Source organism: Puma concolor, chromosome E2, assembly GCF_028749965.1.
Source record: "Puma concolor isolate L17-30 chromosome E2, mPumCon1.1.hap2, whole genome shotgun sequence".
NCBI classification, from domain to species: Eukaryota; Metazoa; Chordata; class Mammalia; order Carnivora; family Felidae; genus Puma; species Puma concolor.
The window spans coordinates 28773636-28791866 of NC_141681.1; the positions used below are offsets into that span (position 1 = coordinate 28773636).

General features: G+C 45.8%; 1 protein-coding gene across 4 annotated transcripts in view; it reads right to left on the reverse strand.

Annotated features, from left to right (window-relative positions):
• Window positions 1-18231, reverse strand: part of NUP93 (nucleoporin 93) — a 105091-nt gene that overhangs the window by 2933 nt on the left and 83927 nt on the right. For all 4 annotated transcript variants that reach the window (XM_025920835.2, XM_086689392.1, XM_086689393.1 and 1 more), the window contains 14 exons: window positions 17061-17150; window positions 15125-15264; window positions 11292-11424; window positions 9449-9606; window positions 8126-8291; window positions 7763-7856; window positions 6801-6992; window positions 6077-6203; window positions 5891-5963; window positions 5537-5581; window positions 3783-3899; window positions 2893-3011; window positions 1897-2014; window positions 1369-1452 (listed from right to left, as the gene is read on the reverse strand). In XM_025920835.2, the coding sequence (XP_025776620.1) occupies window positions 1369-1452; window positions 1897-2014; window positions 2893-3011; window positions 3783-3899; window positions 5537-5581; window positions 5891-5963; window positions 6077-6203; window positions 6801-6992; window positions 7763-7856; window positions 8126-8291; window positions 9449-9606; window positions 11292-11424; window positions 15125-15264; window positions 17061-17150 (1656 nt within the window). The remainder of the gene's footprint in view (window positions 1-1368; window positions 1453-1896; window positions 2015-2892; window positions 3012-3782; window positions 3900-5536; window positions 5582-5890; window positions 5964-6076; window positions 6204-6800; window positions 6993-7762; window positions 7857-8125; window positions 8292-9448; window positions 9607-11291; window positions 11425-15124; window positions 15265-17060; window positions 17151-18231) is intronic.

An 18231-nucleotide genomic window follows, 5' to 3' on the forward strand; every position in this document is an offset into this window, starting at 1 on the left:
GGCACGTCACGTCCCACAGCTGCCAGGGAGAGAACTACAGGGTCACCAAAAAGCAGCCAATGGCACTGCCATGTCAAGCATGAGAGCAAAGCGCAGGCAATGCTGATCAGGTGAGACAGATTATTCTTCTCCTTTCTGTATGCCATTCCTCCTAGGCACAAAGAGGGGCAGCGAGCCAAAAGCATGCTGACCGTATCTGGCCACTATGTAGGCTTGGACTGGCCAGGAAGAGTGATTACCGTAAGAAGTCTGGATTTCAATGTCAGTAGGTAGGGATGTGCACACTGGTTCTCCAGGCCCCGCCACTCCCCACTATCTTAGACCTGCCAGACTGTCTCCACGGAACCTGCCCGGCCCTAGCAGAGTCGTTGGGAGCGTCTTCAAGGGCAGACCCTGGTGCACCACTTCATTCCCTAATGCAGTGAACGGTATACCCCCGGGAAGGCAAGAAACAACAACAGGGGAAGTGGCTGGGGTAGAAATGACAGCAGGTAAGAAAGGCAGGTCGGCAAGGGGCAAGACCTTCTAAACTGAGTACCATAGCAGGCAACAGCCCCCCACGTGCAGAAGCTAGCCTTCCCTCTTCCTCTAAAACAGAAACATGTCTTCATAAGAGGTATTTGCTTACTGTGTAACGGTTTTAAATGGAAACAGCTAGTGACATCTCAGGGCCAGGCAGCTGGCCCTGTGTCTGTGGTTCCAGAGAAGAGTTTTTTACATGTGTGAACAACCAGAGAAGTCTTGGGCCAGTCCAGATCACAGAAGCCAGAATTTCTGGGGTAGGGCTTGGGTATGAAGATTTTTTACAGCTCTCTTAGAAATTCCAGTGGGCAGCTCAACTGCGCACCCTTGGGCTAGACGGTGGCAATGTGCTAGAAACTCTGCAGAGAGACAGTGGCTCTGGGGCTCATGGGCTGGCAACTGAGTCCATGGTCACTGTTCTGCTTCTCAAGACAAACAGTTCAGAGAAGCGAAAGAAGGAGGTGTATCATGGTGCATGTGTCATACACCCAATGGAACTACTTAAGGAAGATCAGAGTTAAGCACTAAGAATCCCTCTAGAACAAGTGGATAATACAGATTTAAACCAGACCACACAGGATCAACCAGGAATCTGTGCCCCCAAGAACATGTCTAATCACTAAAGAGACTGTGTTTTCTGAGTCAGGAATTTGGACAATGACCTGATAGGGATATGTGTACTCACAGAAAACCAACCTAGGAATATCTGAAATTGGACTCGCCTCAGAAAACTCAGTCTACATGGTTAGTGTACTGGGACTCTTAACGTCATCATCTACGCTAAAACAAAAGCTTTCAGCAGAAGTGGGGAAAAAAATTCCATAATGCAGGAAGAAAAGGACTCACTTCATCACTGAAATTTCTGAAGGCAGCCACTCTCTCTTCCACACTTTCCTGATTCAGGGGCACCAGCTTCAAACGATCAATGATCTGTTTAAAACAAAACCCCACCGGCTGCATATGAAATAACCATCAGTCATCTTGTCTCCTTAGACAGACAGTAAGCATCTCACGTGTTACAAAGGGCTCTTTAATACAAAATACTACCTTCCCTCAAACACACAAAGGCTTTGGTCTTTCTAATTTTCTGACTGAATTCCCAACCACATTTTCTGAGGCAATTCTAAAATTCAGAGATTGCAAGTTACTCCAAGAAATCTCTCCATTTTCTGACTAATGAGGAAAGGAATGGGGAGTGGAGAGAAAAAAGAGCAACACAGAAATCCCCTTTCAAGTCCCAGGGTCATACTTGTCTTCTTTGCTTAACAGGCACGTTGGTAACATTTCCTTTGTTTTAGATGAATCCCATATAGTGTTTTGGATTTCCAAGGGCATACATCAACCTGCACTTCAAATAGCCCTCTTAAAACTTACATCAAAGGCTCTGTCAATATGACCACTGTGATACTCGTCAAAAAAGGTGATCAAGTCCAACAGAAGATAGAACGTGGAGTCCACAAATTTATTTGCACTGATTCCCTGAGCCCTATACCTGAAAGACAAAAAAGAGGGAAGAGGGGACAGGGATAATTATGAATTTCTATGCAATTTGTAACTTTAGGATAGCATTTGAAAAATGTCAAAACCTCTTGAAATCTCTAGGTGAGGTGAATTAAGGAGTGGAAAATAGCGTTTCTTTTCCAATGGCCAAGAAGTTGATGGTGGATTTGATACGAATCCATCTGTAAATATTCTGCACGAAGCATGGCTCTCTAGCCTCGGCCACCATTAAGCATCCAAATCTCCAGGAAGGATAAAAAGGTTCTGATGGGTCAAAAGTCCAGTGGCTACCACTGTAGAGTGTTTGCTAAATGGATTATTTGATCAGGAGTCTTCTTCTGTGCTACCCCAGGAAAGCATCTCGAACCCAGTTTTCTCTAAGTCACTTTACTAGGAGTATCTGTAGAGAGCACAAAAGGTAATGACTGTGGCCTCAGCCTGGGAGTCCACCAAATAAAGTCTGATAACTCCATTACCTCACCAAAGAAGGAAGAAGGTGGCTCTTAAACACTGGCCACTACCATCTCTAAGAATTCCCCCATCCACCTATCACTAGCTTCGCTCCAGAATGTCTTTAAGATGGCTTATAACTGTGTATAGATGAGTACAATGCCCAGAGTTAAACTTAATGAGCAAGATTAGAATGTTGACATATGCTTTCATACCCTTCTTTCTAGCAAAACTTTGAAGTCTGATAGTGACAAGCACTGGTTATGATGTGAGGCAAAAAGAACTCTCAAGCAGTGCTGGGGGGATGGGGAGACTCTGGAAGGCCACCTGATGTGACTAGTAAAGCTGAAGACGCATGTGGTGGGCACGGGCGGCCTGGCACTGGCGCTGTGCCCCCTCGGAGCCAGCTCTCGGTCTTACCGTTCCGCGATGGAGAGCGCCATGTTCTTCAGCCTCTCTTTGTTGGACTGTGGTGCGCTGATCTGGGGGACAACAGGGCTGAGCAGTTTGTTCATCAGCTCTAGCACCTTGTCAGCATTCTGTTCCATTTTTTAAAATTAAGGAAGGAATCGATTATAAATAATCAGTAAAAGAGAAAAGGAAAAACAAAATAACCAAAAGAGGGAACGTTCTGGGGTGATGGATTAAAACATTCTGCACCTTGATCTGGATGATGGTTACAGATATACACCTATGGAAAGCTCATCAAGCTGGACCCTTAATGTCCGCACATTTTTCCACATCTTAATTAGAACTCAATCAAAACATCTTTGAATTAACAAAAAATGAATTATAAACCTTCTTTTGGCCCACTTTTCTCAGTTTATAAAAGAAAGAGCATAATCTTTTTTAGGCCACGTAATGATCAGCAGTCACCATATGTCCTCACGTCGAAGTACTTATTCTAGTTCTCTCGAAGCACCTCAGCTGTCACCACCTTCCCTAACACACAGGCCTCACGAGAGTGTCTGTGGCGACCAGAAGGGTAAGCATGAAGGCATTTTGTCCCAAAGCTTCACCATCGAAATGTGACGGATGCCTATTCTGCTGCCAAGTGAGATGAGAGCTCAAGGCCTACAGGATATCCGGGCAATATGTTGTTCTTATTTGGCCAGAAATACTTTATGGGCAGAGGTAACTCTGTAAAATGGGAATTTCACCCTGACCGGATCATTAACTGCCAAGCACTAGGAGAAAATGCCTCATCAGGACAGCAGTGCAACAGTGGCATTGTCAAACTGTTTGTGCATTTAATGCCAAAAGGCCGACGGATCTATTAAGTACAGAAGAAGGAAAAGGGCATGTCTTACCTTGGCAAGGTCATAGAGCTTTGCTGCTTCTTCAAACAGTCCTTTATTTTCTGCCACGGAAGCAACTTTGTTGATAATAGGCTTTGTGTCACTAGTAAACTTATCTATGACTCCAGGCTGACAAGACAAATTACAGAGGGGAGGAGGAGAGAGATGGGTACACAGAACTGTTAATTTAAACACACAGAAGCAGTTGGGATCTGAAAACGACTTTAACTGAAAATGCCTGCCCTAGGCAATGCATATATTTCATCTGCTAGACTCTGGCATTCTGGAAGATGTAAGGTCCTATTAAACATATGAAAGGGACCAAGGAAACTACAGATGAAGAAGCACTGAGGAGTCAGCAATAAGACGTCTGTGCTGCCTAATTGTCCAAAATGATCCAGAGGGTAGGTGAAAGAGTCAATGATTTTAAATTTGCTGATGCGTAGGCACTAGGAGGAAAAACCAGGAGGCTCCGAGAAAATACCTGAAAGGTTCTGGATTTGTTTTCTAAGACAGATGGTAAAAGAAATTCGGTGCTGAAAAAACATACGGCAAATGGCATCAGGATATTTTTTTAAAAAATCACCATTAACATTCAACAGCAACCAAATGGTCAGGAGAGCACGAGAGGCCTTAGGAACCACAGAAGAGCTGGTGTGGACAGAGTGACATCTGACAGGCTATTCTGATTTTCCATCAGCGCTAGACCAAGTCGGGGTGACCTGCTCCTGCCACCCTGGAGGCAGCACAGGAGACAAGTGAAGAGCATGGGCTCTGGAGTCACGAAGGACTGGGTTCAAATTCCATCCAGCTCCCCTTCGTACTAGCTGTGTGATCCTGCGGGAAATAATGAACTGCTCTTGTTTTCTTTTCCTTATTTGAAAACCACCTTGTTGGATCATTATTGTGGTGATTAGTTAAAAAAATACCTATAAAGCATTCAGCACAGTGCTTGGCAAATGTCACTGCTCAATAAGCATGGCCACTGTCACCAGTACTGTCACTGTCCGTTCTTCTGAGCTGGAAGGTGTGCACATTGTGAGCTCATCTTGAGATTGCTGGGTCCAAACCACCCATTTTTACAAGTGAGGAAAGGGAGTCCCTGAGAGAGGCAGGTGACTTTCCCAAAGCCACCGGGAGAATGCCTGTGTGGGGTCAGGACTGGTTTTTGGCACCAGGGCCTCTGCCCCTTTTGCTATGGCTCCCACTGCGCACGACAGGTCTCAGGGAATCACTAAGGTCACAGGTACAGCTGTATCTCCAGAAACTACCTTCTGAGAGAGGTCAAGCATATTTCTAACTTTGTTATCTGGGGAGAGTAGGTGCAGTAAATAATTCCTTTTCTTGCCTATTTTCTGAGCCAAGAATGACAGAAATGCAGCCTTCTTAGCTCAAAAATCAGCAGGCATGAACAGATGAGTCCTCTGCACATAATAAAAAAGCTATCTGATCAGGGCGCCTGGCTGGCTCAGTCAGTAGAGCCTGTTGACTCTTGATCTCGGGGTTGTGGGTTAAGCCCCCTACTGGATGTAGAGATTACTAAGAACAAAAAAGCTATCTCGCTATACATTTACATAGTTTAGAGAAATAGAAATGTGTGTTGAGATCAAGGGCATCATTTGTGGCCATTCTTTGTTGCTTAAACTACAATTTCATTAAGATCTGCAACTTTATTACTTTGAATCCTAAGATTTAACTACATTCTTTTGACAATTGTACATCCCCAACTGCAAACTAACACATCTCTAGAGGCACATTTAACCCACCTTTCTACTTCCATCATTCTCTAGTTTCCCAAGAATCATATCAAACTGTGGAGACAAAAAAAAGTGTACTCAATTTACTGGACAACGATATACACACAATCCACAATTCTCTGGACACAAAAGAGAGGAAGAAAACAGGGGAGGCAGGAGAAGTTTTACATGAATCAGAAAATAGTGAGACTAAATCGGTATTTTCGCGATCAGAAACCAAGAAAGCAGAGACAACCGAACCCCCCGCTAACCCCGCCCCGGGCCTTATCCGCCACAGCCATGCTAGCGTGACCACACATCATCACGTCAGCACGGGTGTGTGCACTGCAAACCGTGGGTGGGAGAAAGGAGGGACCGACGTACCTCTCGACTTTCTATCACAAGCTCACTCACGCAGCGCAAAAACATGTTTTCTCCTTGACTATCTTTCTCATCCCTGGAAGGGGACAAAAGCAACACGGTTTCTGGCGTGGACCTGAGGTCTCTAATCGTTCTCAGGATGACAGAGATGAAAGCCAGCCGAAGTCAACGGTCAAAAGTGGGTGTTACCTGAGGAAGTAGAAGTACTGGAGTGCCTCCCTCGGGTCTGTGGACTCAAACTTGCGGGTGTAGAGCATGAGTAGCCGCACAAAGTTCAGCCGCCGCATGCAGGGAGGGTCGCCAGGCTCGTGGCTGACTGCACCGTGGGGGACAGAACCGGTCACGACCACCCTGCCCCTCTGACCCAGGCAACCAGGAATTATGGGAGCTGAATCCAAAGACCCTGCAGCCTGGCCAACGTTTGCCAATGTAAGCTGCACTACCCTGTCCTCAGCTGCTTTCCAAGCAGAGTGGGGGAAATGGCATTCTGGAGTCCGTCACTAGCGTGCTGCTCTCACACTGGAAGGTGGAGACAGCTGACCGTTACGGCACGCGCTCTGAGGAGACCTGGCTGCACTGCTAAGGAGTCTGCAGGCATTCATCCACATTCGTCTTCTGCCCCTCTTCAGACTCTCCCGCCCCGGGCAGGTGGGCACAGAAAGTGGCGGCTGGGGTTTCCGGTTAGGGCCCTAACGGAATGTGACTCAGGACTCCAGGGACTGCTTCCCGCTCCATTCTCCGGGCGGTCGGACCGACTGGCCACAGAGCTAGCCCTCCACACAGTGCTACCTCCACTGCCCTGACACGATTTGTACCGTGTGCCCAAAGCCTTGGTGGTGGCAGGTGCGTGTGTGCTGCCGCCCGATGGGGGAGGTGGTGAGCGATGGGGACGCCAGTGCCAACAAATACTCACGGAGCTGAGCACTCTGTCCCGAGGATTTTAAAAGCAGCTTCAGCTCAAAGAGGACCAGCGCCACGTGGACTGCATGGCAGCGCAGCCGCTCCATGCGGAAGAGAAAAGCGATGGCAGCCTCGAACTGTGCCGTCAGGAAGAGTACTTGGAAGTACAGGAAGGGCTGCTGGTTCACCGTGAAGTGGGACTCGCCTGGGGGAGGAGGAGGCGAAGCTGACTCAGGAGCCAGGCTCTCAGCAGCCCCGACCCCAGGCAGAAGCCCCATGTGCTCAGAGGACCTACTGACGGGATGAAGGGGGCCCTGGGCACGGTGGACTGCCACAGGAACCATGACCTGGTTCCACAACCTTCTCCAGACCTCACAACACAACTGGCGAGTGGGGTCGTGCTGTAAAACCCAAACCGCTTGCATAAGTGGGAGAGAAACAGAGTTCAGGACCTTAGGACAATACATAAAAGAGGCTGTTTATCTCCTTTGCCCTGCGAAGAGTCACTCGATAAGGAGAGGAATGAAGATTTCAAAGATACTTCAGTTCACTCAGATTCACAGGTATGTGAATTCAATAAATGCTGGCCACTAGTTGGGACCTTCTTTTGCTCCCAGAATTCTTAAACAGAAACAGTGAGGAGGGAGAGCTATGTCCCCCTCATTTATGCTCAGATACAGTCATTGCGAGATCCACAAGGAAGCAATAGCCAAGTCCTGCCTCTGTCTCTCCCTGAGCAAACGTCTACCAGAGCAGTTCAAAGAACTGGAGTAAAATAGCTTACTGTATATGACCATATAAGTCACACACACTGCTTGAGCTCACATGGCCTCTACTTGAATCTGAAATCATTGATGTATTGTGTTGTGTTCTGAAGATCCGGAGTTCAGAGACGAAGGACGTTCCTAGAGGAAAGCTAAGTTGTGACCTTAGGTGGACAAGACAGAGAAAGTAGTTCTGTTCAGGATATCTTACCATAGTCTTCCAACAACTGTTTCTGGAACTGTGAAAGAGTGAGCCTGTCTTGTGGGGAGCTGGTGCCGTCGTCATCAAAACACACTTGGTTCAACTAAACCCCCAAGAGAAACACATGCATTGGTACAAACTACTTCCTGAGCCAGGCATGCAGACCTGTCGCTGCTCAGCAGCTCGAGGCTGTGCTAATGGCTGTGGTTACTGGTTGAGAACTATACAACAAAAAACGGGGTCAAGAGGCAGGAAATCCACTAGCCCTATCACCCTACTGGCATCACACATTAAGCAGGTAAAATGTGTGTGCGGAACACAAGCAGAGGGAAGGGGCTAACGCCCTGCTCAGGCAAGGGAAGCGGTGCCTGCCTTCAGCCACAGGTAGTCCTCGGTTTTGTCAGCTACTTCGCTCTGGTTGTCGGTGATGTCGCATCTGCCAATGATACAGTACACGGCCCGCTTGTAGGGGTCCGTGTTGTTCCTGAGGGCCCTGCGGTAATGCAGTCGGAGCTTGTTCTCTGTGGCTGGTGACAACCTAAAGACACAAGGGAACAGACAGCTTAGATACACATGCTGAAGACCCTCAGGGGTACCTGAAAGCACCCCGGGTCCCAACCACATAGCAGAGTTGCGCAGCCTTCCTTCACAGACACCACCCCAGCCACATCCCCCGCTACCACCATTTTCATCCAACGTGCGGCCACCAACACCTTCGTCTCCCCCGCCTGCCGGCTTCCTCTGGCAGAGGCCTTCAGGGGCACGTCAGAAATGCTGGGGAATTAATACTCCACCGCACTCCCCAGCAACCCTCAAGCCATGATGGACAAAAGTGAGTCCTTCCCTTAAGTGTCTCGGCCCCCACTCTGACCTCCTTGCTCCCTTATACACGTAAGATTACCTCCAAAATAAACTACTTGCACTCAGATCCTTGCTTCGGGGTCTCTACACCATTAACCCTACTTTGAACTCACTAATGCGAGCAAAGAGAGAGGCTTATGGTTTACGACAATCTCTGGACATGGCATCATTAACACTGTCTAAAAACCTGCCTTGAAAAGTATCGCTAGTATTCCACAGGAGAAAATAGGGTAACCACCGTTATTCGTCTCAAATACAAATACATATATTTAAACTGGGTTTCAGTGAATATGAACTTAGCCCAAGTACATTAAAACCCAGAGAAAAATTAATCCTTAGCAGTTCCTTAATGGAAAAGAACTGAAAACAAAACAAACAAAAAACCGAGTTTCAATGATTGCATTTCAAAATGACTAACTTCTCGTTGTAGCCTTTGAGCTACGAAGTGTGTGACAACACATTTTCATATTGGGCCAACCACAAAAGCACTGAGTGTTAAATGAAGTGTAATGCAGCAGAGTTTTTAAATAAAGCATCCTGGATATGCCCGGGATTTACAGGATATGTAAAATCGTGCTCCTAACCACAGTGCCTCCCTCCCACACAGGAACAGAAAAATCCCCGAACACAAACGCTTCAGTATCAGAATGGGGCTCTTTTAATGTTCTCAACTGATACTCTCAGGCAAGTTCTACTTGCTTTCTAGACTTCATTTTTTTCCCAAGCAGAAACTTATTCTGAGCCATGCACGGGGCAAAAAGAGCAAATGCCGGTGGAGACCACCCTGTTGATCGCACGTGGCGTCTTCTGGATGCACCATCTCGTTCGCCATACCTTCTGTCCTTGCTGTTCATGTACTCCTGGAACCAGGTTTTAAATTCTCCCAGCTGGTGCTGGGCTCGGTTAACCACCTGTGAAGCGGCAAGCAGGTCCCCACAGCGCATGCAGTAATAAATTAATGCCCACACAGGATGGCCTTCCACTTCTCCATCCTAAAAGAGGAAAGATGCTCAAATAAGCAGGCAAACAAAGCTAACTGATGGCTTTCTGATACACTCACCTCTTCTCATACTAAGTCACTTCCGCTTCACAACCACCTGTTAGGTAGGGACCTCCCTGTTTTATAAACAAGGAAACTGAGGCACAGGGACATTAAGTACCTTGTCCAAGCTGGTGAATGCAGCCTGGCTCTAGAGCTTTTCCTTGAGAACACCATGTGCTCACCTGACTGAAAGCCAGCCTGTGGATTCACCTTGGAATCCCAGTAGCCAGTAACTGGGTAACATGCTCTGTGATAATTCACAGACGTGCACTCTTGCAACCCCCGCAAAGTAAGGGCTGAAGTTTACCGACCAGTAAGAGACTACCATTACTATACTTGAGTTTATATAAAGTGTTAACTACAAATGATTAGTCAAATGGACACTGGCACTTTCATTCATTTGTTGGCTGTTCATTCACTGACTATCTTTGTTTCGACACTGGGGATCTGAGAAGGCAGCTCCACTCCCACTGTCCCAGTACTGGAGCTGGTCTATCCTCCAAATGCTTCTGTCATCATCTGTACGGAAGCCTGGGATTGCTTTTCTCTCCGCTTCTCTCCAGCTCCTCCAGAGGGGTGGGCCTCAGACTTCCTTTCTTGGTCCCTCAACCCTTCCCCCCACAGGGCTCTTTCTAAAACCAGATCTGATCATTATCACTTCTCCACTTGAACCCCTTTGAGGTATTTACATCCAAAGTCCTGGGGCGCCTGGGTGGCTCAGTCAGTTCAGCGTCCGACTTCGGCTCAGGTCATGATCTTGCGGTTCGTGAGTTCAAGCCCCGCATCAGGCTCTGTGCTGATGGCTCAGAGCCTGGAGCCTATTTCAGATTCTGTGTCTCCCTCTCTCTCTGACCCTCCCCCGTTCATGCTCTGTCTCTCTCTCTGTCTCAAAAATAAATAAACGTTAAAAAAAATAATAAAAAACAAAAAACAAAACAAAGTGCTTAGCCTGGCACTCAAGGCTTTCACCTACCAGTCCCACGTTTGCCAAGCCCTACCTCACACCCGATATGCTATGCTAGATACTCTTTCCTGCCTCCACGCATCTGTTCATGTTGTTCCCTCCACCTTAAACACCCTTTTCTAAGACCTGTGGCAGGTGAGCCCCTATTTTTCAAGCGCAGTGTGAACCTCACCTCCTTTATGAAGACAGCTTCCTCTGTATCCCACCACCTTGGCACAAAGCTCCAGCTTAGTGCTGCTTTGCACAGGGTATTAAATCTATAAAATAATTCCCCCAACTGGACTATGTATGAGCTGAAAAGTGTCACATTCTAGGAACTGTATCTAACTCCATTCTTCCAGATGTTTGAACCAACAATCCCAAGAGTCATCCCTGACTCTGCCTGTCACTCCCACATCCAAGTCTTCAACAAGTCCTCCTGGGCCTACTTTCAGAACACGTCAAGAATCCAATGACATCCTCCCCCTGCGCCCTCCTCCACTGAGCTGAGCAGCCACCATCTGCTCATCACCTGGATTCCTGCAAGGTCCCCCCAGCCTTTCTCCTAGCCCCACTCTGGTCTCTTTTCCATACAGCAGTTTCCACACATAGCTTCATCTTCGCTGCCAATGCCTATCTCAGAGAGACGACTCCAGGCGTGTAACTCATCACACAGAGAAAGATGCCAGTACCTGAAGTCCAGGCAAGGGAGCTGGAAGTTTAATGTTCAAGAAACTTCGAACCAACTGGTAAGTCCCAGGCACCCCGCCTAGCTGGGCCTGATGCAAGTTTCCAAAGACAGTCACAAGGGTGTAATTCTTATAACTGGAAAAATTGAAAAGGAAAACAAAAAAAAAGGTTGAGAACACATACAGGTATCTGTATCCACATCCCTGACATTAGACTGTGAACTCTACAGGACAGGGCCTGGACTTCAAACCTAATGCAGAGGAGGAAACAGTGCATGCTTCATGAAGCAAACTATGTTACTTATTCAGTGAGGAGTAGACCACCGTACAGATCTTTCATCACTGTGGATGCTCAAAAGCACCCCTCGAGGAACATAACAGCAGACTTCCAATGCATTAAGGCCTAATGTACAGGTTGCTTCAGCTCACAACCGAATGCTTTGGTGCATTCTTTTTAAACTTTTTATTTTGGAAAATTTCAAACCTATGAAAAATTAAAAAAAATAGCCCAATGAATACTCATATAACCTTTACCGAGATTCATCAATTGTTATTAATTAGCCTTTGTGCACATGTTTCTATGTAGATACATACATATATATATACATATATACACGTACACACACGTGTACATATACACACCCACTTGTTTTTTGAACCATTTGAAAATGTATACAAATACAGAAAGCAGGGGCTACTTCATCTGTAAATACTTCACTATGTACCTTGGAAGAACTAGGGCATTCTCCTACCCAACCTCAATACCATTATGACAGCAAGAAACTGAACATCGACACACTGCTATTATCTAAAATACAAGCCACGTTCAAATTTCCTAATAATACCCTTTATGGTTTGTGTTTCTCCCTCCAAGTCTAGGATCCAGTCAAGGGAATGCATGGCACTTGGTTCTCATGCCATTTCCATTTCCTGTACCCTAGGGTAATTCTACCATCATTTTCCATGACACTGACCTTTTAAAAAGAATCCAGGCCAGCTGTTGGGTAGAATGTCCCACAGCCTAGACCGTTTCCTCATGATTTAATTAAGATGCAACTTTGTTGCCAAGAATCCCACACAGCTGATGCTGGTACTGCCCACTGAGCCCCAGGTAATATTTGGTTTGATCACCTGCTTAAAAGTGTCACTCACCAGATTTCAACACCTTTTGTAAAAGTACCTTTCCCTCTGAAATTGATAAGTACCCTGTGGGGTAATACTTGGAAGCCATGTGAATATTCTGTTCACCAACAATTTTCTACTGAATGGTTTCAGTTTCCACTGATGTCCTTGCTGAACCAATTACCACACCGATGGTTGCAAAAAATTTTGTATCATTTCTTTTTCACTTATTTGCTAGTATTCTTAAAACCGTGCAATTCCTTAAAACCTGTAGTGTTTTTAAGGTGCTTCCATACTAAGATTAACTGGTTCTAGTTACAGATATTCAGATATGGGGTTAACAGAATAAAGAACTTTCTAAATATGTTTCTTGTCCAAAACAAAACAGACTAACTCAAAAAGTCAGGTGCTCCATATGCACAGATATTCAACACCAGATTAAGTAAAATAACAGAATGAGAGTGTGAGAGAGACAGAGAGAGAAAGATCTAAATGTCAATTACAAAAAAAAAAACAAAAAAAAAACACCTCAATGGAATTCAATGCAGTTATGCAAAATGATACTGATAAAGATTTTAAAAAGCAAACTACATAAAACCACATACTGTACACAACATTTGGATCGTAACTACAAAAAACAAAATCAAACAAAATATTCCCATATCAAAAAGTGGTGGTGGTGGTGGGGGGAGGAAATGTGAAAAGGTACAAGAGCCTCTGGCATTTTTCTGTACCAGTCCTACATCTTCTCAACATTTTCAGCCTTATCTGCAAAAATCCATTTGGGGCTGGGTCTACTTTGCCACGCCATCAGGATTCGCACCAGCAAAACTACTTTAAAAAGTGAGTATAATTATCACGAAATAGTCCCTTTATCAAGAAATGACAACAAATCCTTGAAAAGGATACCGGTGGGGAGTGACGCCCCTAGAAAAGAAGGGCAATAGGGTGACAGTAATTGTGGACAGCAAACTTTCCAAGTAGCTCCCAAGTGCTGCCAAAGGAATTAAGGGGGGGAAAAAAAGAATTTTTAAGACAAATAAATATGTAAAATTAAATAAGCAAAATGAAGAGAATAAATTAAATGGGATGGCTTACCAGATATAAAATCAAGAAAAGCCTTGTACCATTGGTGAAGTCAAGCACCAATGTTGAAGAGTGGGTTTACTAAAGAAAAAGCAGTCACGAGCAGTCGTACACCCATTAAAAAAACAAAATCCTAGGGGCGCCTGGGTGGCTCGGTCGGTTAAGCGTCCCACTTCAGCTTAGGTCATGATCTCACGGTTTGAGGGTTTGAGACCCACGTCAGGCTCTGTGCTCACAGCTTGGAGTCTGGAGACAACTTCAGATTCTGTGTCTCCCTCTCTCTCTGCCCCTCCCCCGTTTGCACTCGGTCTCCCTCCCTCCCTCCCTCTATCTCTCTCTCTCTCTCTCTCTCAGATTCTGTGTCTCCCTCTCTCTCTGCCCCTCCCCCATTTGCACTCGGTCTCTTTCTCTCTCTCAAAATCAAACATTATAAAAAACTGAATCCTAAAGGTTTTTATATACTGTCAGAAATTTTGACTCTTACTCTGCTGCTTGTAGCAATATTACCATATACATTAGGATCTTTATGGCTCCATATCAATATACCCAAAACTTACATTAAAAAATTTAGCAAAAGCCTATTATAATACTCTATAAGCTCTTTTGTGCCTATGTAAAAAAGAATAAAAAACATTTGGAGTTCCAAATTTTTCTTAATAAGGGAAGTTTATGCCTGATGGCATTCATCTCATGTGACTATTATATAATTATTAAAGTATTTGATAAAAACCTAGTCTCTGCTATACCAAGTCTGAATCACCTCAGTTAATGCACAAGGAAATCTTAGGACTTCCTAATGAAGTATTATTTTGTTGATAAAGGGCAACCACACTATAAGGGGACCGGCAGCTGCACAGCTCACTGGCAAAGAACTGCAATTTAGCAAGTGTATTCAACTTGGCTTTCTCTTCTCGAACTAGCAGAGGCCCAGCACCGTGTCTCTGAAATAAAGAGGATGCGTTGCACACTCATGACAACCCCTGCTGGCAAATTCAGAGCTGGAAGGAGGGTCCACAAGGAGGGATGAATGGCATAGGTCCCACCAATGAAGGGGACGACAGGGCACAAGGGCATAGCCACAACCCCCTCAGTGACCGACTCCACTTAAGTGAGGAGGTGGCAAAGAAACCCAGGCACAAATCACAGGCATTAGCAGCTGGGAAGGATCCAGATGCATAGGGATTAACAGAATAGAGCCAGAAAGAAAATAAAGGTTCAAGGACTCTTCCTAAGGCTCGAAGGTGATAATATTGCCAGCTGTAAAAATTAAAATGCTCAGAGAACAAAAGAGCCTAAGAAGTAATGGCTGAACAACATTAGGGAACAGGATCCTGACCTAAGGCATCATGGCCTAATAATCATGATGTCTCCATACCGAGGGACACAGAGTGGAGAAAGAGAAAATGAAAAGTCTAACAGCACTCCCATTCACCATGACTTTATACTGCTGCAGAAACAGGCCCGGTAAAGAAGTGTTTCTGAAAGCAGGATTGTATCTCTCAGCCTCGCTCAACCTTGTTTAAATTATACCAGAGAGAGGGCACTCAGCCCAAGGACTACTAGACACGAGACAAGGCTGACTTCTGGGGGGTTCTGAAGCCAGCCCCGCTAGGCCAGGGCTGCCTTACCTCTGCTCGAGGTAAGCCAAGGCCTGCCGGACAAAATCCATGCGCACTTCCACGCTGTTGCGGCTCTTCAGAGCATCAGTCGCCGGCACCAACAACACATCCGTCATTTGTTTCACCATGTTCCACATGTCAGAGATGTTCTGCGCATAAATGAAACTGCACGTGACAACGCTGCAGGGCTGGAGAAACGGTCTGGCTCTTCGAGGCTCTGACCGCAAAGGCAGAGAAGGTAAGGAGGGGGAAGAGGTTAATGTCCTCCGTCTGAGGCCCTCAGGCTTTAAGCTCAGTACAGAAGATGCGCCTGTGCCCTGCCAGCTGCTAGACTCCATCTTCCAAGGAGCACCTTCCTGTCCCGAGCTGGTTTTCAGATCAGTTTCTATTCCAGGTCTGACATAACCACCCACATAATTGAGACCACACAACAGTAAAAGGAACACTGAATCTCAGTGGGTTATTCCTTACAAGAGAGTGAATACATTTATAATTGTCCAAAGCTCCAGGAGTTTAAACTCAAGTAGCTGCATTTCAGTCCTTACAAGGTCATTTGAGTTTCTTAAGGCTTAAAATAAAGAGTTTAACCTAAATAATATATAGGTTTTGTCCTCCCAGAGACTCTCCAGGGGCCGCTGCTCTTACCCCATTTTGTGAGTGTCACAGCCTCCCATCTTCCTTCCCACTCACTCCCTTCAAAAGACGCCTCCATGAGAGCCTCCCAGGAAAGGAATGGGCATTCTCTCCTTTGTGTTACCACCACACATATGGGACTCCCTCTCCCAAGAATCCTCCTGTCTGTAAACCTCTCCTTAAAAATGGATTCCCTGAATGCTCTGCAATATTCTAAAGTTAAGAATCCTCCTTAGAAGAGAGCACTGATGAGAAAAGCAGGTTTACACTTCTCCCACAAAAAGAGACAAAATCCTGTTTTCATGTTCTCAGAAACTAAAACTGTAGAAAATCCACCCAAACGTGACTCTTGGTGGTGAGATGGTAGGTGGATTCTTAACTTTCTTCCTTAGATTTCCTTGTGTTGCCTTGTATTTTATTATTAAGGAAAAAAAAAAGCTGGATGCATTTTTAAGGACCAAAATAATAATAATACTTATAATCTGTGTAAGATTGTGTTTGCTTTCACTATATTCTTCCCTCCTTCTCCCATTCCTCCTGGCCACCTAACAATCCACCTATCTGCTTTTTTCCTCCCAGGGTGAGAAAACTGGCCAGGGATAAGAATTGAGGGACAGGAATAAAGATGGGGAGTCAGAGAGGGTGGGAGCCAGCGGCATACAAAGAATGCACCTAAAGACCACATCTGAGTCAAGTTTAATGGGCTCCCGGGTGTAAAAACCACATCACCTTTACAATTCAGCTCTTGTAAAAGAGTCCGTTAGTCTAAGGAAGGAAACTAGTGAGGGAAGAATTGAAGCCTGACAGGACTTCAAAGCAATACATCTTAAGGAGACCTCTTGTGCCCATTAACTGATCCCGGCTGGGTCTTCTGAAGATGCATTAAAAATACATGTACAGGGGCGCCTGGGTGGCTCAGTCAGTTGAGCGGCCGACTTTGGCTCAGGTCATGATCTTGCAGTCCGTGAGTTCTAGCCCCGCGTCGGGCTCTGTGCTGACAGCTCAGAGCCTGGAGCCTGCTTCAGATTCTGTGTCTCCCTCTCTCTGACCCTCCCCTGTTCATGCTCTGTCTCTCCCTGTCTCAAAAATAAATAAACCTTAAAAAAAAAATTAAAAAGAAAAATACACGTACATAGCATCATCATCAAAAAACCACCCCAAAGCTATTTAAAATGAAACTCTGAAGGACAGTTAACATTTTATTCCACAGAGCAGGGTGTCTCTTGAGTACGTTTCTGCCCAGTCAGCAAGCTGCTAATCCCATCTGAACACCGGACACCGCGTCTCCCCTTGGGTTAGCTCCGGGCGCTACCTTATCGTCCAGCTCTGCAACGGAAGCACAGAGGTCCACGAGGTTAGGCTGCAGGTGCCCATTTACAATCTTCTCGTTATAGATATAAATCTGAAATGAAAAGCAAAGGAAATGGCACAATTTCTATTTTCTCCTCTTCTTTTTAAAACCCCTTAAGGCACTTCTGAAGCCAGCTTTCGGCCCAACAGTCAGCACCAGAAGCTTCAGCCAACCTTTCCTTCCTCAGTGTGGCTGAGCTACCCATACTGCCTGGAGGTCAAGGCCTCTGGCCAGCTTCCCAGATGTGCCTTTAACTTTGGGCGGCAGCATCAACACACCCAAACTAACTGCTACCCCAGCCTTCCTAACAGCTGAAGAATGGAAGGAGGGTGGTCCTGGTGGAGGAGACCACAGGCACTTTTGCACCTCTCCACCCAGCAGATCCCCAGTTCCAGCAAGCAAGGACCAAAGGGGAAGACAGGACGATGGGAAGACTTCGGCTGCTGCTTTCCTAAGAACCTGAGGCAAAGTTTGGTTATCTTTGCTGGCAAAAGGACTGAATGGCTCTAGGCCAAGGCTGGTAGACTGAGTAAAGAGTGTCAGGCTGCAATCCTCCACATGGGTTAGAACAGCAGTCGCCGTGTGTCTGGAGTACCCACTTCTCCAGGAAAGAATCCTTGCTCCTTAGGAAAATTTTCTCAAGAAAAGGGAACTATGTGGTGTGTAAGGTATGGGAAAACCACTATTACTTTGAATTTTATTTTAAAAGAACTAAAATAATGACATTAAGAACTCGTAGGTTCTCCTCTTTGCCTGTGAAGTCCTTGCCCTACCAAGCACTAAACACAGTAGTGAGGTCAGACGACAGATCAGAACTCCACTGAACCTCATTGCCCCCTACTCTGTATGAGGGACAGTATCGTGTAGCTTCCAGGGGCATTATAAGGATGAAATAAAATGGTTTTTACACAGTAAGGTGGAGTTTATTCACTCACTGTGCATTTATTAAGGACCTCCCCTCTGCAAGGTTTTTTGTTCAACATAGGATATAAAGATTCACTCTCCTCTGGTGGGATAGCCACATAAACAGGACATGGTGCTCCGAGTCTGGAAAATGTTAGTTTCATGGAGTCTTACTTTCACAGAGAAGAGGCACAGCTTCTCTGCTCACAAGCTTATAACTTCATGAGGC